This window comes from Garra rufa, chromosome 18 (assembly GCF_049309525.1).
Source record: "Garra rufa chromosome 18, GarRuf1.0, whole genome shotgun sequence".
Lineage (NCBI taxonomy): Eukaryota > Metazoa > Chordata > Actinopteri > Cypriniformes > Cyprinidae > Garra > Garra rufa.
Genome location: NC_133378.1, coordinates 26,628,161 through 26,648,231, shown reverse-complemented (window position 1 = coordinate 26,648,231; position 20,071 = coordinate 26,628,161). Strand labels below are relative to the sequence as shown.

The 20,071-nt window shown below is 40.4% G+C and overlaps 1 protein-coding gene across 1 annotated transcript in view; it reads right to left on the bottom strand.

Moving 5' to 3' along the window:
- The window catches only part of kmt2d (lysine (K)-specific methyltransferase 2D), a 33,684-nt gene extending 13,613 nt beyond the window's left edge, over positions 1-20,071 (bottom strand). Inside the window, exons 1-35 of the mRNA XM_073822923.1 lie at positions 20,023-20,071; positions 19,556-19,667; positions 19,075-19,277; positions 16,915-17,024; positions 16,644-16,806; positions 16,391-16,562; positions 15,634-15,748; positions 15,054-15,235; positions 14,678-14,835; positions 13,585-13,734; positions 12,626-13,446; positions 12,431-12,500; positions 12,333-12,385; positions 11,026-11,139; positions 10,820-10,924; positions 10,556-10,737; positions 10,305-10,469; positions 9,314-9,423; positions 9,177-9,218; positions 8,917-9,087; positions 8,550-8,738; positions 8,331-8,447; positions 7,616-7,879; positions 7,454-7,537; positions 7,287-7,373; positions 7,040-7,201; positions 6,865-6,949; positions 6,530-6,768; positions 6,333-6,406; positions 6,181-6,231; positions 3,395-4,993; positions 3,129-3,296; positions 2,383-2,510; positions 484-2,288; positions 254-377 (exon numbers count right to left, since the gene is read on the bottom strand). Of these exons, the coding sequence (XP_073679024.1) occupies positions 254-377; positions 484-2,288; positions 2,383-2,510; positions 3,129-3,296; positions 3,395-4,993; positions 6,181-6,231; positions 6,333-6,406; positions 6,530-6,768; positions 6,865-6,949; positions 7,040-7,201; positions 7,287-7,373; positions 7,454-7,537; positions 7,616-7,879; positions 8,331-8,447; positions 8,550-8,738; positions 8,917-9,087; positions 9,177-9,218; positions 9,314-9,423; positions 10,305-10,469; positions 10,556-10,737; positions 10,820-10,924; positions 11,026-11,139; positions 12,333-12,385; positions 12,431-12,500; positions 12,626-13,446; positions 13,585-13,734; positions 14,678-14,835; positions 15,054-15,235; positions 15,634-15,748; positions 16,391-16,562; positions 16,644-16,806; positions 16,915-17,024; positions 19,075-19,277; positions 19,556-19,667; positions 20,023-20,071 (8,423 nt within the window). The remainder of the gene's footprint in view (positions 1-253; positions 378-483; positions 2,289-2,382; positions 2,511-3,128; positions 3,297-3,394; positions 4,994-6,180; positions 6,232-6,332; positions 6,407-6,529; positions 6,769-6,864; positions 6,950-7,039; positions 7,202-7,286; positions 7,374-7,453; positions 7,538-7,615; positions 7,880-8,330; positions 8,448-8,549; positions 8,739-8,916; positions 9,088-9,176; positions 9,219-9,313; positions 9,424-10,304; positions 10,470-10,555; positions 10,738-10,819; positions 10,925-11,025; positions 11,140-12,332; positions 12,386-12,430; positions 12,501-12,625; positions 13,447-13,584; positions 13,735-14,677; positions 14,836-15,053; positions 15,236-15,633; positions 15,749-16,390; positions 16,563-16,643; positions 16,807-16,914; positions 17,025-19,074; positions 19,278-19,555; positions 19,668-20,022) is intronic.

The following is a 20,071-nucleotide window of genomic DNA, read 5'->3' as shown; positions in this document are numbered from 1 at the left end:
TATTTCTACCATTTAAAATTCTCTAAACATTTCAGCTTTATTCTCATAGTATTTCAACTTTATTCTTGAAATATTTTGACATTATTCTCATAGTATTTTGACTTTATTCTTGAAATATTACCACTTTAATCTATATCTATATATATATATTATTTTTATTTTTTTTAACATGGAACTAAAACACTGTCGTATAATTTTAATACATAACACTGGAACTTTTTTTGGTTTTCCTTTTTTTTTAATGAAAGTGTACCTATTCATTCCTGGTGGTACACCCATTGGATCTTGAGCCAACACCCTTTTAATTCCTTTCAGCGCAACCATTTTAGCTTTCGCAATAGGATCCATTATGTCATCTGTCATGAATTTATCCAGATCTAAAAAAAAAAAAAAAAAAGAAGGTATTTATATTTACAAGAACATGTTCATTATTGGGATAACCAAAAAATAATAATAATCACAAGTTGATAGAAATCAGCATACCTTTATCTGGAAAAAAGTTGCTGGCCAAGTTCTGCTGTTTGACAATATGTGGAGGTGGTGCTGTCTGCTGCTGAGGAGTAAGACCAGGATGAATTCTGCCAGGCTGTACACCCCGTAAAATGCCTTGCTGTTGTCCCATTGCTGCATGGGGAGGTGAAGGCACTGCAGCACCAATTAACCTCTGCTGCTGTTGTGGTAACATGTGAGGTGGCCTGGGCACCATACCTGCTTGAGGCACTATGCCTTGGGGTGGATGGTGGTGCGGTGGCATCATTATTTGATTTGGCCCTTGAGGAGGCTGTTGCTGATTCTGAATGCCATGAAGTTGACTACCAATCCCTCCTTGCAGAGCACTTAACTGCTGCTGTTGTTTCTGAAGCTCCTTCTTTTCATGCTCCAAAAGGTCTTGTATTAACAAAGGTAGTTCACTCGCTTCCAGTGAGCTTTCTACTTTGTCAAGATCATCTGCTGTAGAGTGGTGGCCAGCATCTGGCAATCCAAGAGGATCGTTACCCAGGTCTGGATGTGGTGCAGTTGATGGAAAAGACAGTGCATCTGCTTGGCCGGGAAGAGGGAAAGGCAAACCACCCAAACGGACGGTGTTCAAAGAAGCAGTTGCAGTCTCCGGTGGATTTGTGGCTTTTGTTCCACTAAACAAAACAGACACTGTTTCACTAATGTCATCTTTAACAGGAGCTTCTCCTGACTGAGGTTGTTCAATCAATCCCTTGTCTTCAAGTTTTACAGATGATAGCCTAACGGCATCAGAAGACTCTGCCTTCGGAGTATTGGTTGCTGAACTCTCAGTCTTTAAAGGTGGTTGAGTGGCAGTTGTGCGCGTGTCCTGGGAAGCCATATCCACTTTTGGTTTCTCTTCAACCTTGATTTCTACATTAGTAGAAGACCCTGGACCTTCTCCCTCTGCTTCTACAAGTCGTAACTGGTCAGAAAAAACATCTTTGGGATCACCCTGATCAAGCTCAGGGTCAGTATAAGCCAGCAAATCAAATTCATCACTGTTGAGCAGATCATCCAAATGAGGATCATTGGTCTCAAGATTGTCAAGGTTTCCCAAATCGTCATCACCTTTATCAGGGTCCAGGTCGAGAGTAGCAAGATCATCATCCTCCACTCCAGTTTCTGCCACTGTATCACCGAGCCCTAGGTCAGACTCAGGTAGGTCAACTGGATTCACAACAGTCTGCCGACCTGCTATTGTACTTGTCTGAGGAAGCTGTTGAGTTGTAGTGTGAGAAATGGGAGTTTTGGGTGTAGTAGTTGGCACCGGCTGCGGCTGTAGTTGAGACTGAGAAGGGGGTACATTGCTTTGTTGTTGCTGCATCAAAAGGTCCATGCCACCCTGCTGTAACCCAATTCTAGGATCACGCATTCCCTCCGCTGAAGCATCAAGAGATGGGGGTAAATTCTGCTGAACAAAAGGAGCATTCATTTCCTGCTGTGGAAGAAACATGCGAGGTCTAGGTATAGGCGCCCTTTGCATAAACTGAGGACCCAGTGGCATCCTCTGGGAGTTATGCCTCAGCTCTATAAACTGAGGTGGAGCTCCCGACACATGGCTTTGTACAGCTTCTGCGCCTGTGCCTGGAACCCCTGTCAAAGGATTGGGCATATTCTGCATGGACTGAATGTTGAGAGGATTGTTTATGGGAGTATTAAGGTGCTGCCTCGGAACGGCTTCCATCATAGATGGTTGTGGGAACCTCCGTGGAGCTCCTTGGTTTTGCCACTGTGCAGGAAATGGTGGACGAGGATACATCCCCTGAGAAATATTGGGCCCAGGTTGCCTACAACAAAAGTGTTGATTATAAAATATACAAGAGCTATGATACAAAACACACAAAAAACTCAGAAGCATTTATTCAGTTCAGAAGCATCTACCTTAATGCACTGGGGTCCATAGTTGCTGGTGTCCCAGGAGGAGGTGGGCGGCAGAGCTTTTCATCCATTGCTCCCACTGGCAGAGGCATCCTGGTGGCAAGGGCTGCCTGAGCAACCACAGCTCTGTCCTGATGGATAAAAGATGATGTTATGCCAACTAACAAAACACTTTTGGCTGTTTACTGTAGGGCTGCATGATCAATAGAAACAAAACCGAAAATCTGATCTAGCTTAGTGTGATAAACAAATGTGACCCTGGACCACAAAACCAGTCATATTATTTATATATCATCTGAATGAATAAGCCTTCAATTGATGTATGGATTGTTAGGATAGGACAATATTTGGCTGATATACAACTATTTGAAAAAAAAAAAAAAAAAAAAAAAGGTTTTAAAGTTGTCCAAATGAAGTTCTTAGCAATGCATATTACTAATTAAAAATTACAATTTTATACATTTACGTTAAACTTACAAAATATCTTAATGGAATGATCTTTATTTAATATCCTAATGCTTTTTGGCATAAAAGAATAATAATTTTGACCCATACAATGTATTTTTAGCTATTGCTTCAAATATATCCGTGCTACTTATGACTAGTTTTGTGGTCCATGACCATGAATTTGGTAAATGTTAAATGTTGTTTCACATGAACTCATCTCTGCATGGGCTGTGAGTTTGTGTTGTTTACAGCGGGCATGAGAATGCAATGTGCGGCAACCACTTTCCCAAACTTATCAATACCTGAGGATAAGGAGGTGGTGCTCGCTGGCTTTTGTCTTGCTGAAAGGCCGGCATTTCCCCGCCTGGCCAACTCTGAGCTGGATTACCCACCACAGGTGCTTCCTTCTCTTGGCGAAGTGAGTTTCTTTGCATTTTTTGTCTTATAAGAAACTCTCTCAATCGTTGCCTCTGTGGTACATAAAACAAAAGTAACAAAACATTAACAAAAGTTCCTCATTCTACCCAAATCATTTTTTAAGTCTACACATATACAGTGTCTACTTTACCTGTCTGTGCTTTTCTAACTCAGATGGACTAAGGCTCATGAGAGCTGGATCCTGTCCAGCAGACAGGTCTGACATATCCTGCACCCCTGGCAAGTTGGGTAAATGTGGAGCATCTGTTGCCCGCACAGCTGTATCTTGGTTTCCAGGTGGAAGTGCTATTCTTGAGTTAAATTCAGCACCCACTGGTTGTGTCTGGGACTGTGGCTGCTGGAGGTGAACCTGAGCTTGCTGAGGAGTCATCATCTGCTGCTGGCCAACTACTTGTTGTTGGCCCATCTGAAGCCCTACACCAGGACTGCAGCTGAAAGCAGGGGGTTTTCCAGAGAGCGGATCTGCTACTGAGGGTGAGCAGGGGGGTTGCTGGCTATGATGAGGTGAGCCTCTAAAGGGGGAGTTTCCTTCTGGTGCTACAGAAGACGGACGTGGGGGTTTATGCAATGAAGAGAAGGAATCTCTGGACTGAGGTCGTGAAGGTGGGCGGGAGTATGGGTCAGGGGACTGGAAGCGTGGAGTGGCTGGTGACTGCACAGAAAGCACATCATTGGAAATGGCTCCTGGTGTGAGAGGCGATTGAGAACTGCCTTGCGACTGAGGGCTAGAAGGCAATCTTGAGTATGTTTCTTGCTGAGGTGTGGGAAGCCTCTGGGGTAGAGGAGAGGAGCAGTCACCCGATTGAGGTCGCGGTGTGAGAGGAGGCTGGGCGTAAGGGTCAGAGAACGTAGAGGGAGATTGGCGGTAGCTCTCAGGAGGATGATTAGGGGAGGCACCTGGAGGGTGTGCAGACAATCCACCTCCATCCCCCTGATGCATACGAGGCGTCATGGGGGCTTTAAATAACCCATCTCCAGAGTCCATACTAGCAGGAGAACCAGAGCTAAGGTCTTGCCTGCCAAAAGAGCGTGGAGATGGAGCATTAATTTCTCCCCTATTTGGGCCCACCCCAGCAGGTGAAGAAGCTAATGATGGTGAAGGAGATGAAGCATGATCTTGTCGGCTAGCTCCATGCTGGCCACGATATTGGTCCCCACAATGTGTTGCATGAGGCGGTGAGAACATCTGTGAGTCTCCAGGCCCACCAGGCCTAGGTCGAGGACTCTCCGGTAGACCTAAGGCCTCCTGAGGTGGCTGCTGAGGTTTGGGGATCTGCTGTTGTGGTTTAAAGAATGGGTCAACCTGTTGGGCCCTGCGAGGAGTCCCTGGTTGCATGTCAAGGGAGCCAAAGTTGGCTGGCCGTCCCTGAGTAGCACCCTGTGGGCCAGGCATAGGATATCCTGAGGAAGAGGCCGGCAAGGGGCTGGAAGAAGGCTGCGAGTATGGGGTGGATGGCTGAGACTGATGGTGCGGAGACTGAGAGGGAAGTTTAGAAAATGGGTCTGTGTGCACATCGGCTGAGCAAGGAGTCTTGAGGGGTCCATCAGGAAAAAAGGCTGAGGATGCAGAGTCTGGTGCAAGATGGTAAGGACTCTCGGCAGAGCTTGGCTGAGAGGGAGTGGATACGGAGCCTGAGGGAGGGGGAATTTGGAGGTGCAGATTAGGGCGCTCGCTTTTAATACGGCCAGGTTCAGTTCTGATAGGCCGACATACTTGACTTTCTGCCTGCTGTTGATTAGAATAAAGAAAAATGTTTACAATTACAATGCAAACACATCGAATGATTATACAGTGCATTTGACAGGGTTTGTACAGATACTTTAAAATGAAATTTTAGGACTTTCAAAGACTTTTAGCACTACGTTTTTTTAAATTTCAAGGATGCTAGATAGATTTTCACTTAGTGTAAATAGCATATTTTCTTAACGACAGATGCTATTTACATGAAGTGCAAATAACAATGTGTTCTATTTACACTATGTTAAAATAGGAGGATTTTCTGATATTTATAATACTTATTGCAAATAGACGCAATTATATGTGCCCAAGTATTGCAGTACATTAAAACAGTATGCAGTTATTACATACTGAGTGTAAATTATAGTTTTAATTCAATTTATTGAATGGTAGTGCCTTATTGGGACAATAAGCCCTCCCTACACCTACTCTTACCCCAATCGATACTTTATTTTCAACTTTTCAATTATGTCCCTCATTTTTATTTAAAATAAATGCCTTTCCGATATGAAAGTTCGCCAGAAGGGGGATTCGAACCCGGATCGGTCGCATTAAAATAAGTGAATCACGTGATGTATCCTCTGCGCCACTAAAGCTGACATTTAACAGCCATCTGTTGTAGTGTTGACTATTCAAATCACACATTGGTAGCCTCTGCAAACAAGGCGGGCTATTTGCACTTAGTTTTTTTTAATTGTTACAAGCGATGCCGAAATACGAAAATAAATGGCTCTTTTAATTTGATCTTGTTTTTGCTAGTGTATCGTTTGAAATAAATGATCAAAGTCACTAGTCTGGATCAACCAGAGTAGTTCCAGCATAAATGACTGAATTGATTTCATCTGTTCCTCTTTTTGCATCTTCAACCATGTTTACACGACACTGTCAGTACTACTACTTGCTTAGCTTGATTGTTTTCTGATGTCAACTGAAATAAGCGATAAAGGTATGATGTGCTTTCAATTGCATGTATTTTGCATGAAAAGACATATGCTTATTGACAAAATTAAACTTTATTCATAGATACATTGTCTTTTAATAATTTAAGCACTTTTCAAGTACCTCTTCAGGAATATTGCTATTTTCAAGGGTTTTCCCTTGAGTCAAATTCAAATTCAAGTACTTCAAGCACTTTAAGCATCTTGTACGAACCCTGATTTAAGAGGAAGGCCACTTACCTTCTGTGCCTTGTTTATTCTCTGAGCAGCCCTATTATCTTTGGCCTTTTGCTGAATGGATAATGGAAAAGTAGTATTTCAAAGAAAACTGTTAGAGAACAAAGACAGTACTGTAAAATTAAGTTACACTATAGGTTCAAACTTGCACTTACCAGATAAGGAACCTTGTCTGCAGCTGATACCTTCCTCCAAATCTTCATTATTTGTTTACAGCGACTGGCCCAGTCTATAGATAGAAAGGAAACAATGAAGCGGACCTAACAAATCTGTTTAAGCTCCTATATTTTGACCAGTAAAGTGTTAAAGATACACCTCCTACAACATTTTTAAAAGTCAATTTAATACTAACCAGGGTAGTCCTGTTTGAGACTAGGGAAGTTCATGTTAGCATATAGCACAGGAGATATGGTAGATAGATTTCCCAACTCCTCATCCTTTTCCCAACGCTGCAGACTGCGCTGATTGTAGGAGAGGCCATCACCTTCCTGTTCAGTAGGAGTTGGAGGAGTGGAAGGGGTGGCTGGAGTGGATGGTGTTGCCCATGGGCTTTCCTCATCCTGGTCTGGACTGAAAAGACCACCTCGATCACTGAAGATTAGACAAATAAACAAAAAGACACATTTAAAAGGATAAAACATTCATTAGGGTACAAAAGCGAGAAGACAAAGCAAATCTACGGCTTACCGCATGTCGAAAAAGGGGGACTGGGAGAGACCTGAAAAAGAGTCCATCATACCAGTTGAGGGGAGTGCGCCAGATAAGGAAGCACCTGTAGTTAAATTATGGTGATTTTTTAACACGTAGACATGTTTAAAAAAATCTGAGCTATTTCAATAGTAATATGAAATTCTGCCCATACCTAAAAGGTTTCTTTGAGGGCAACTACTTTGATTTGAATCGCCCTCCTGAACAGGCTTAATGCTAGCCGGCAGAGGCCCACTTGCAGCAGATCCCTCAGTAGGTCCAAGTACTTTCTGGAAAAACTGCTGAGAGTCCTGACCTTCTAGTCCCTGAGGGAGATCTGGTGGGAGAAAGAGCGATCTTTTGAGTAACACATCTGTTCATTACAGCAGGTATCTCACTTGTTTGTTAACTAAAGAAATTACCTTCATTCTTCTGTGCATCAGACCCATGTGCATCTCCTGAGCACTGATCTTTGTTGGAAAGTTGCCCACTTGCTCCTTCTGCAACAAAATGTTGTGCAAGTTAAATATTACATTCTGAAAACATTTATTCCCAAAATATTGAACTACCTCAGTCTTGGAAATCCCACCTGTTTGATCTCCTGGAGGCTTGGTTCCCTCACCCTCTTGCTTTAGTTCCATGGGCAAACCAGCTGGCCTGGCTGTGGCCTCAACTGTAAGAACAAATGTTTAAATCTTGGCCTGGGCTAATTTTATTATTCTCAAATACTAACATTCATGTAGTCTCTTACCTGGTTCAGAGGCTGTATTTCTGGCCCCATGCCCAGGGAGTGGAGGTCTCAGAACACCCTGCGTATGTCTTTGGGTCGGAGGAGCAAGAAAAGCTCTCTTACTCTGATCGAGTAACGTCTTGCCAAAGAAAGCCTCCTGTAGGTATGCAGGAAACATGTCCTCCAACTTGCTCTTCTTTCTCCCCCTGCGCTTCTTGGCTTGCTCGCCCTCTCCCTCTGCTGTTTTTGCCTCTGGGACATCGAGAGGTATGTCAGGATGAGGTCCTAAATGACAAAAAAAATGACTATGAAAATGATCTCTTTGATAATACAAAAGATGTTGAGGCTAATATGTTAGATCACACTGCACTAGTGGATGCTGGACATAAGTTGTTGGGGAAAAAAATCTACATGTATACTGTACAAAAACAACTATATTTGCAGATGCAATATATTTCATAAAGAAACAGTCAATCAAGACTGAAAACCCCAGGCAGTTGCACCCACAAACATTTATTTTAATACAGTTGGCAAAGACATTAGGGTTTCAAGTTCACATTAGATTACATCATAGTTTGTTGGAAAACTATACCAAACTCAAAACATTCCAAGACTCAACAAGAGCATATTCAGTTTGTGGTAACAAGGTTAACACACACTGATCCAATAAAATCTAACAAGCACTGCTTGCTGGTGTTTGCTGGGACAGTGTGAACTCCCATTTGGCCACACTTGCCTTCCTCAAATTTCATTTCAGCTGCTTGACCTTCAGGAACGCCATCGCCAGAGGCAGACAGACTCCTCCTCATTCGTGTGTGACACTTTCTTTGCCGGACCATGAACCCTCCAATCCCTACAAGTGGAAAAAAAAAAAAAAAATCATCACATTATTAACTGTTTCTTTCAAAGCACGAAACACTGATAGAGCCATTAGGAAATGAAGCAGCTCAGTGACCTGGTCTGTATGGTTTACGCTTTCTCTTCTTCCCGTCTTCAGTCTCCTCCACTCCTCCTTTGAGAGTTTCACAGTCAGCCATGCCCTCTATACCTCCATCTGCCCCAGTTTCTCTGTCCACTCCTCCGTCCCTATCTGGGCTCCCAGGGGCTTCCAGCTTGGGCTCACATTCCATCGCTTCTGCACCTCCTATTACAGTTTTAGTTTCTTATTATTTGCATTCACAACCAATCGATGGCAGCGAGTCAATATACAAATTTAACACAAGTTCCAGTAAGACATTGTACCACACTTCACTTGCAACAAAGATATAAACAACTGGTTATCATACAGTATACAAAATAATTAAACTTGGTAATAAACTGACCTTTCCCCTCATCACCATCTGCATCGCCTTCTTTCAGCTCATCGATACACATGGTGCCAAGTCGGGACCGGCGCTGTCTGCGCTTGTGCAGGGGTGACATGGACATGCTTCGCAATAAAGACATGCCAGTCTCTGTTAGCCAGACTCCCTCCAGACGATAAAATTGTGGCTCTGAGCAAGTGGATGGAGAAAACAGAGATTAAGTATAAAAATAGCTGATAGATGAGAGTCTGACAACTAGTTATCAAATATTCACATACCTGGTTCTTTCATTTTGAAGGCTGACATCATAGGAGACTCCACTAAGAGAGAAAGATAAATGGTATTATTATGGGAAACATATGTAAAAATGAGCACTTTCAAATGTACTGGCAATCAAAAGCATCATAAAACTCACCAACAGGCCTGGGGACATATGGAGTGCAGGCTGTACAGGCAAAGCCTTCATCAGATGCTTGTTCAACCTCATCCTCAGTGTAAAGACTCTCACATACAGCATGAACCCATCTATAAAGCAAAGAAACAAAACAATCTTTTACACTTACCAAGGCAGCATTTTATTCAAAAATAACAAGTAATAGTAATAAGTAACAAGTAATAAGAGTAATAATATAGCTGCAAGCAGCAATTACTGGTGTTCAAGTACTTAAGGCATTTAAGCACATATGAAAAAAGACACTGTTTAGGAAGCCTGTAAGCACCTAAATTAATCATTTTAAAAAAGCTTTTTTGGCAAATTCAGGTAATTTTCTATAGAGATATTATGGTTTTAATGTTTATGACTTTTATAGCGCCAGCTGTGGTCCAATCCCCTTAAAACTTTGCATGCTTGTTTAGAAACACCTGTCGCATGTGCTCAGCAGGTTTCGTGAAGTTTTGAGTTTTCCTTTAGGCTTTATAGGTACATTGGACAGGCCTCTTTTCTAAACGACCCAGTTATAGCCTTCCAAAGGGTAAATTTCAACCTTTTTCTGATAATTGACCTAGAGAGTCCAAATAATTGTACTGCAGTGTTTTTTCTAGATTGAGTGAAAAACCTAGGACTAGATTGCAAAAGTAGGTTTGTTTTACATCACCTCAATCATTTAACAAACAATTTGATTGACAGCAGTGGTTCTAGAGGCAAAGTTGTCCGAAATGAGGAGTTCTATCATATGACAGCACATATGTGCGAAAAACCGTGCAATGCACAATCATTTACGCACTTGAAAAATGCGATATCACCCCCAAGCTACGTGCTTGAACGCCTAATTGTGAAGTATTATTACAATTCAATGCTTCCTTGCTGAATAAAAGTGCTTTAAAAAAAACTTACTGAGCCTAAACGTTTTTTTTAATAGGACTGTATATACATTTTCTATGGGCCTTTTACATTATGCATTACTGACCTGTCACAGTGCTGGCACTGCAGAAGCAGCTCCTCTTCCATGAAGTTCTCACGACACACAGGACAGGTTACCAGGCTGGCACAAGGGCCGCAGTGATTGTAGTTATTTTGCCACTCACAGTGGAACCCAGGGGAGCTAGCACCACACTGCATACAGCACACACACCTGAAGAGGGTAATAAAATGCTTTGGTTAGCACACTTTTTTCTTTGGGCTCATGGCACATATAAATGTACGGAGACAAAGACACACCATTTGCACTTCCAGCCTCCCTTGGGCACAGTCTGTAAGGGTGGGTCCAAGCAGTAAGTGTGATAGCTGACATCACAGTCGTCACAAAGCAGCAAACGGGCAGGATCTGAAGCCTTCCCACACACCTCGCACACAATGCACTCAAGACAACGCCAACCTTTTCTCAACATCATCTTGGTGATCTAAAGAGACGACATACAAATAAAGAAATTAATAAGTGTCTGTTTATAATGCTGGTAAACATACACAATAGAAAAAGCTTACCTTGCTGTTCACACAGTATGGATGATAACATTGTGCACACTGAGCACAGGCAAGAAGCTGGCCCTCCACACCCTGTCCAAAACTACCACACACTACACACATGTCCTGTTACAGATATAAAAAGAAGAGATAGATCAAGTAACAGTCACTCATGATGCTGAATGTTATAGGAAGTCAGAGTGGAATAAGGAAAGTTAAATTCGTACCTGCTGCAGGACAAACTTATCAGTGTTGGAGAAAAGTACCACAGTATTTTGCATGGTGTCATCTTCCTCCTCATCTTCTTCCTTGTTAAGTCCAGTGTCTGCAGTCATGGTTTGCTGTAAATATAATATACACATTTCATTTAAACTTGCAAAACCTTGGTTTATTTCAAAGGTAGTGGCTGTTTCCAGGATTTATGGTGCACCATGTTGGGATAACCGCAATTACAAGATGTCGTAGCAAGGATGTGAACATGTCTTAAAATTCAGCATCTTGTAATTACAGGAATTAATATTATTTATATATTATAAATGCAAATTTAATTATATTAACAAAATAAATATTAAAGCTATTTACTTTATTTATTATATTTACACTGCCAGTAAAAAGTTTTTGAACAGTAAGATCTTTAATGTGTTTTTTAAATAATTCTTTTCTGCTCACCAAGTCTGCATTTATTTAATCCAAAATACAGCAAAAACAGTAATATTGTGAAATATTTTTACTAATTAAAATAATTGTTTTCTATTCAAGTATTTTTTAATGTAATTTATTCCTGTGATCAAAGCTAAATTTTCAGCATCATTACTCCAGTCTTCAGTGTCACATGATCCTTCAGAAATCATTCTAATATGCTGATCAGCTGTTCAAGAAACATTTTTTATTAATTTAAATTAATGCTTTTATATAGCAAGGGTGCTTTAAATTGATCAAAAGTGATGATAAAGACATTTATATTGTTACAATAATTACAATAAATGCTGTTCTTCTGAACTTTCTATTCATCAAAGAAAATTCTAAAATTCTACTCAGCCGTTTTCAACATCATCACAATAAATGTTTTTTGACTAGCAAATCAGTATATTATAATGATTTCTGAAGGATCATGTGACACTGAAGACTGGAGTAATGATGCTAAAATTCAGCTTTGTAATCACAGGAATAAATTACATATTAAAATATATTCAAATAGAAAACAGTTATTTTAAATAGTAAAAATATTTCAAAACTTTACTGTCTATTTCTGTATTTTGGATCAAATAAATGCAGGCTTTGTGAACAAAAGAGACATTTAAAATCATACTGTTCAAAAACTTTTGACTGGTAGTGTATTGATCGATTTTTAATACATTTGGTTAACAACATCAGTGGTGGTCACGTTTTTAGAATAATTCACTTTTAAAAGGGAAATCAAATATTGTTACACAATTCAAATTCACAGCAATAGTTAATAGCAGTTTATACTGAAAAGAAATATGCTTTAAAAAACTAGTAAAGGAAAAGCTGGCAGAATTAGTGAAAAACTTACTAGAAAGGCATCAATACAAGAGGCCATTGCTTTGAGACGTGACCGTCCGCGCCCTCTTCCACCACTACTGCCCCCACCGCTGCCGCTGCCGCCACCACCACCACCACCACCACCTCCGGCACCACCACCACGTGGTCGCCGCTTTCCTGGGAAACCACTGCCTCTGCCCTGAAAGGTCAAAAAAAATGCATGTATTACCATTAAAATTACTACTTTTGGACTAGAATAGTACCTAAACCCATCAGAATTTCAACGCTGCTGAGAAAAAAAAAAGTTCGGTGTCTGACATCCACCTGTTTTACCCGTGAGCGTCCTGGAGATCCTCTGCGCTTCACTTTATCTCCATCGGGCTTCAGTGGATCAAAAGGCAACGAGTCCTCCGTTTCAGTAAGCAGCGAATCAGAGCGAGTCCTACCAGCTGGCACCAGGCTGAGCTCCATAGACAGCATCTGAGAGTCCGCCTCAGCCGGCGAGCCGAGGAATCCGCTGCTGCTCTCGTCACCGTGGCTAATGTTTGATGTCTCATCGAGGACCAGCTCTGGCTTCATATCCTCTTGCAACTCCTTCCTGGACTGGTCGTCTTCTCCCTGACTCTCATCTTTGAGAAGCGACTCCTCTAAGGATTCCTCCACCCCCTGCTCATCTTCCTCTTCTTCATCCTCAGACTGGCCCATTCTATCATCCGTGTCAGATGCAGGGGGCACTTCTGTCTGAGAAGCAGGGGGAGGAGTCCGGTCTATTGCCTCCTCTAGCCGTGTCTCAGATCCCACCTCCTCCAAGTCCATAACAGCTGGCTCTGCTTCTTCCGAAACAGGGAGTGAGATTTGAGATGACTGAGAACACAAGCTTGTTGGAGGGTTTGTTTCTGTAGCCTCCTCTGTGCTCACTAACCCCGTCTCTGTCTGAGGAGTACTGACTTGCTTTTGCAACTCCTCCTGCCTTTCTGTGTGACTTCCAGCTACATCAAGTTGGGCTTCCTCTATAGTGTCCGGAACAGGGCTGTCTGGGCTATCCTTCACAGGAGGGTCCTGAGTGTCCACTGATTCTTCCTTAGTGGCTTCTGTAGCCACTGTTTCAATGGTAGTCGTCTCCTCATTTTGTTTTTCATCAGCTTCTAAAAAAGACAACAGGCAAAAGTTTAGAGTGTTTCATAAATATATACAATTTGCAACTATTATTAGAAAATATTATTTGGAAATATAAAATTAATTAAACACAATTGTACAAAAAAGGGGTGGGTTTTGAAATGTACCTGAAACCGTAGCTAAAGGGGCCGGCTGCTCTGTAGAGACCTGACTGTGCACATTTGTCTCTGTGGAGCCCTCAGCACCTTCTTGCCGTAGTTCCTCCTCCATAATGCTTTCTTTTACTTCTGCTGTTCCAGCCACCTCAAGCTCTGTCCCTAAAATAAAACACATCAGCTCAATATCAACATCTAATATCAGTCAATAACATTCCACAGAGAAAAGAAAGTAGGGCTGGGTATCACCAACTAGCCCACCATACCACACAGTATACAGATAACACACTGCAATATATCATTCAGAACTGAACTATTTTAATTCCTCAATTGTAATTTAAATTTGCTATGAAATTCATTGTATTTTTTCCCAAATTAAGTTTTTTCTGCATTTCATTTTTTTCCATTATAATTTGTGATCCTGGACAACAAAACTTTTTTTTCCTGAATAAATAAGTTTTCCATTGATGTATGGTTTGTTAGCATAGGGCAATATTTGGCTTAGATACAACTATTTGAAAATCTGGAATTTGAGGGTGCCAAAAGATATTTTTCTAGACTCTGTTTTAATAGTTAAATTAAAAAATATTCAATCGAAAAGCATGTCTAATTAATTGAAATCATAAAACTTAAACAATTTAACAGCAATCTCCCTATGAAACAGACACTAGTCCACAGCACATTTTAATTTAAGTGTACTGACCTACTTTTAATTTGTTCATCCAAAATTTGGCAAATTCCATGACATTCAGTACTATACAGTAAATTTCGTTTTTTTTTTTACTGGATTCCACAATTACGTCTGCGTTTTCAGGATCACTGAAAGCTACACGTAACCATTAAAATTTTAAATCCAGTGGAGGATTCGCAGGTACACAGGTGACAGGAATCATTAGTGTTTACACTACAAACATGATGTCACATGCAATTCTAACAACCCCTAAATGTAGTTTGAGGGAAAAGAAACAAAAGAATGTCTTGGACAATGTTTGCATCTGTAATTAGTCCTTAACACTTGAGACTCTCAAAATAGATATAAGATTGTACAACCCTATGAGAAAACAACAGAGCACGCTCATAAAAAAAAAGAAAATTAAGAACATACCCAATTCCATTGGCACCTCCAAATTCGTTTTCTCATCTACTTGTGTGGATGACACCTCAGACTCGATTGGAACCTCATCTGGGATTTCTTTGCAGAGCACACAGATGCATTTCTCCTCAGGAGGCCCTGACAGTGAGGCACAATCACTGTGTACCCATCTGCAGAGGACATCAAACACAAGTTAAATTTATGCAAAGAGACGAATGAAAGTCAGTTCGTTTGTTACTTCATGGCAAATACGGCTTCACACTAGAGAATCTTTAAAGGTCGCCTCCATTTTAGTAAACTGCTTCTTTGCAGAGCACTAAACGCTCTGCTTTAGACAATGAAGCAGCTCACTTGTCTGTTCTTTATGCCAGAAGGCACATAAACTGACCTGTGGCAGATGGCACAGCGATGTTGCAGGGAGGCCGAGGGCTCTGTGGCCTTACTGCACACGCCGCAGACAGAGGTGCGCTTGCGCTGGCAGCCCTCGCATACTGTGTAGCTCTCAAACCACTGTTCAGAGCCAGGAAGCTTTAGCCCTCGCATGCCACAGTCAATACACACACGGCATCGCTGAAACAGACATGCAAATCAGGTTAGACAAAACAATAGAGTGATATTTCACTCACAAAAATCACATTTTCCTACTCGCCAAACATCTGTACAAACTGATATCGCCATTACATGCCACAGTTGCTCTAAGGGCTACCATAAAAGGATCGCCACACATTTTGAAAGTGTTTGGATGACGCTTTATTTGAACTGGATAAACTTCTTTGTGTTTCCACGACATGGCGGTGAGTTAAATGACAACAATTTTCATTTTTAGGGAAACCTTAAAGAGCAGTTTTAGGCACGAGAAAAGAGCAGAGCAACTATGTAAATAAACTGCACAGGTCCGATTTCTGCCTTAAATGGTGATATTACACAGATGAAGGGCATGTAAGAATGAGTCATGGGTTTAAGCTTACTTTGCACTTCCATGAATCAGGGGGCACAGAGTCCATGGCTGGCAGTAGACAGAAGGTGTGGTAGCCCTTGTCACAAGCATCGCAAACCAGCATCTTCGAATCGTCCCCTGGTTGCCTAGATGTTATTCAAAAATACATACATTTACCACAAAGTCTTTGCAAATTCCAATATATATACACAATGTTGCACCAGAAAATTCAGGATGCACCTGGCCGAAAACAAAAAATGAGGAAAAAAAAAAAAAGTAATAACACAAAAAACTTTGGTTTTATGTCCAATTTTAATAACAGAATTATGATTCTGCTCCAATTTATAATATACTGTATATATTTTTCAAAACACTCTTCTCTAGAGTGATTTTGTGTAGTTCAAAAGTAGTTTTTTCACACAAAAAGTATTCTTGTAGCTTCATAAAATTAAGGTTGAACCACCGATGTTACATGGACTATTTTAACAAATTGCTTACGACCTTTCTGGGCCTTGAACGTGGTAGTACCATTGCTGTCAATGCAGGGTCAGAAAGCTCTCAGTTTTCATCAAAAATATCTTAATTTGTGTTCCGAAGATGAACAAAGGTCTTATGGGTTCGGAACAACGTGAGAGTGAGTAATGAATGACAGAATTTTCATTTTTGGGTGAACTATTTCTTTAAACATCACTGTTTCTGTCAATAAAACCTAAAATTGCTGTTTTGGATCACTACTAAGTTTCATCACAAACTTGATGTAAAAGAATGCAAGAAGCATTCAAACATACCTGCAGGTCTGGCACACCTTGCACTCGGGACACTGCCAACCTGACCGTTGAAGTGGTGTCGCACTGATCTCTAGACAGGCATCATGATAGTGCTGCCCACAGCCCGTACAGTATAGCAAACCCGAGAGTTCCCCAATGGAGTCGCAAACTGCACACCGTGCTTCCTCTCCGGCTGCAAAACAAACACAGTATCACCTCAGCAATCGTTGAAACGTGAACGTTATTTACTGATGATATCGCTGTAATTCTGTACCAATCTCCTCGGCCTTGTCTATGTGCTCTGGACAGAGGAGCGCCAGCTGCTTCATGGACTGGAATGATCCACTCGCAGCTGAGCAGGGGAAGTGGTAGAACCGTGAGCAGCCTTCGGCCCGGCACCGGATGGTAGCACCCATCCGTTTACAATAATCACATGGCTGAAGCAGAGATAGAAAAGCCAAGGAAAAGACAGAAAAGTTCATTTGCCGGCCATAAAGCAAGATACACGAGGTTTAATGCTCTGATAAAGGAAGCTCTTAGCCTACCCGCTGTATCCCTGAGATGACTGCCTTATCCACGTTTATCAGCACCTCACCCTCAGTCTGCTCCACTCCCTCAGACCACACGGCACACCAGTGGTGAACCCAGCAGCTCCCTGTTTCATAAAAAAGGATTTGCAGTTATAACACTACTGAAAAGATAATACATTCAAGGCACAAACCACATTTTAACCTTTTGCAGGGCTCAATATAAATCCTGGGGCCAGTGAGAAAACTTAAAAGCGATTGATGCAACTGTCACCTCCTCCATCAGGCTACATTTTTTATCACATTTGTGACCCAGGACCACAAAACCAGTCACGGGTGTATTTGTAGCAACAGCCAAAAATAGATTTCATGGATTAAAATGATCGATTTTTCCTTTATGCCAAAAATCATTAGGATATTAAGTAAAGATCATGTTCCATGAAGATATTTTTTTACATCTTCTACAGTAAATATATCAAAACCTAATTTTTGATTAGTAATATGCCTTGCTAAGAACTTCATTTGGACAACTTTAATATGCTACAAAACTAACGTTGGATAATACAGATGAGGTTTAGATTAGAATGGTTTGAAGACAATAAATAAATCACTGTATGACAACCAAAACGTGTTTTTTTTTTAATAAATAATGTTATTTAATTTTATCATTACAAATAATTTATTGTCATTTACTGTAACTATAGCAAGGAAGATTTAAAAGCATTTGTAAAAAGTGACAATAAAAAGCATTTGTAAAAAAAAATCACAGACATTTATGTTACAAAAGATTTCAATTTTGAACTTCCTACTCAAAATTTCTACAAATATAAAGCAGCACAACTGTTTTCAACACTGCAAATGGTTTTAAGACAGTTATTTCTACCTTTTGCTGTAGTGTTTCAGTACGACATATCATTTACATTTCCAAACTTTCATTTTGCCATTAATTGTAATAAGTGAGATATAAATAAATAATTGTAAAGTGAGATTTTTGTCTGCAAAGTGAGATTTTTGTCTGCATAAGGAGTCTGACAACAGCCAGTGCTCCACACAGAGATCTGATCTCATCTTCATCCGGTCTGTATGGAATGAAACAGCAAACTGAGACAGACTAAATCCAGAAGAACTGTGGCAACGTCACCAAGATGCTTCAAGAAACCTACCTGCAAAGCTACAGTACTGTTAAAAAGTTTTAGGCACTTACGATTGCCGCAAAATGAGAATGCTGTCAAAAATAATGTCATAAATAGATTTTCTTTATCAAATAACTTCAGGTAACTAAATTAAATCAACATTCAAATGTGACCATTCTTTGCGTTTTAAGTAGCTTTTGCCCTAGGTGGAATTCTGAATAGTTTTCAGGTAAGTTTGTAGTACTATTTTACAATATTATGTTTTTTTATTGTATTTTTTTTTATCAATCAGCCTTGGTGAACATAAGAGACTTTCAATTTTTTTTTTTCAAAAATCATACCGACCCCAAACTTACATAAACCTAGTGTAAATTCCACCGCTAAAAATAAAATGGAGTAATAATATTTTTTGTGGTTGGACAAGTGAGGAAAAAATCTGTAAGACATGCATAAATCTAAACAACCTGGTTTTCACAATGTTATAAATAGAAATGCTTAATGTAATCCTCCCACTCTAGAAGAATGGAAAACAATTGTATTTGAAACATGGAAACCCTTTTTCTTTCAAATCAAAAAAAGCAAAAAGGGGCTATTTTATGGAGTATGTGGTAAGAATTTTTGAACTCTAAAAATTAGCAATGTTAAAATAGATAGAATTATACCTCAGTAATGTAAATTTAATGTAACTATGCAAGGTCACCATTACACTGTACCTTACCCTGCTGGTTTGTTTAATATTTATTTTATTTCCCCTTTCCTTTTTTTATTGTTTTGTTTTCCCTTTTTATTTCCTCTTTATTGAATATCATGTATCCTGAAACATATAGGAATTGAATGTAATGTCTCTCTGAATTTTGTAATGTATCTTTTGACTCCCTTGACATAAAAAAAAATGCTTAATCTAAACAGAAACTATGTTATTTCACTCATTCATGAAGAAATTTGACAAATTGTGAAGAAACGACTGTGTCTCTTAATGTTTCACTCCAAACAAGACGTCACGGTGACTCTATGATTGAAAAAACATTTGATTTCATTATCATACCTGTGTCATCAAAGAGAGATGCCAAACAGGTGGATTCAGAGAATCCAATGGAAGACAGGTCATCATTTCCAGCTGCTGGCAAAGAGGAGACAGAGGGCTCCAAGCTGGGCCGATCGGAAGAGGGTCCAAAACACCGGAGCTCCCGCTGTCCATGCAGACTACGCTCTACACAGTTACACAGAGCACAGGCCCTGACAGTCTCCCTGAAAAAGCACAAACAGGCAAGACAATCAGCCACTCTGTACACATTGCTTCACCAAAACAGCTCTACATAAACAAATGGGATGCATTAATATTCAAATGTTGCTTTAAGCTTAACCTTGGCTGATAAGTTGATGCCTCTAAACAAGTGACTAGTTTATCTACCCAACGCCACGTTCTATTTAATAAAGATAGCCTTTTCCTATAAACCGAGCCATTAAAGCATGACCTACATTTTATGCAAAGCAGCACAAACCGCAATATTTATAGAAGGCCTTACAATGTTGAGCTGGAAGTGTCCACAGTAGTGCCTGAGATGTCCTCTGCAGCAACAGGGGCACTCAGTTCCCCCTCAACTTGGACGCTCTCCTTTGCAGGGGTCCCATCATCAGCTAAGAGAAACATGGCAGACGTAAGTTAAGATGGAGCAAATATAAATGTGCCCTTTAAAAATCTCAGATACGTAGCACTGTTGCCTCACAGGGATTTCAAGCAAAGGTCACAAGCTAGAGAGGATTCCCATGCAAAGTTATCATTGCTGTGCAAGACTTAAGATTGCTTTTTTATACACTTTTATTGAAAGGTGTCAACATGCATGCGTTTTATAACTATACCAACTATAGTACATCCACGAGTATAGTTATGGATAAGTTATAGATGTGTTTACATTATCCTTTATAAACAGTATGAATTTACAACAAACTTATGGCCAAAGAAATCATCTTTTCCCCCCTCATGTTTACCAACCTGCAGTTTCTGAATCATTTTCTTCGCAGTTTGATTTCTGCTCGTCCAT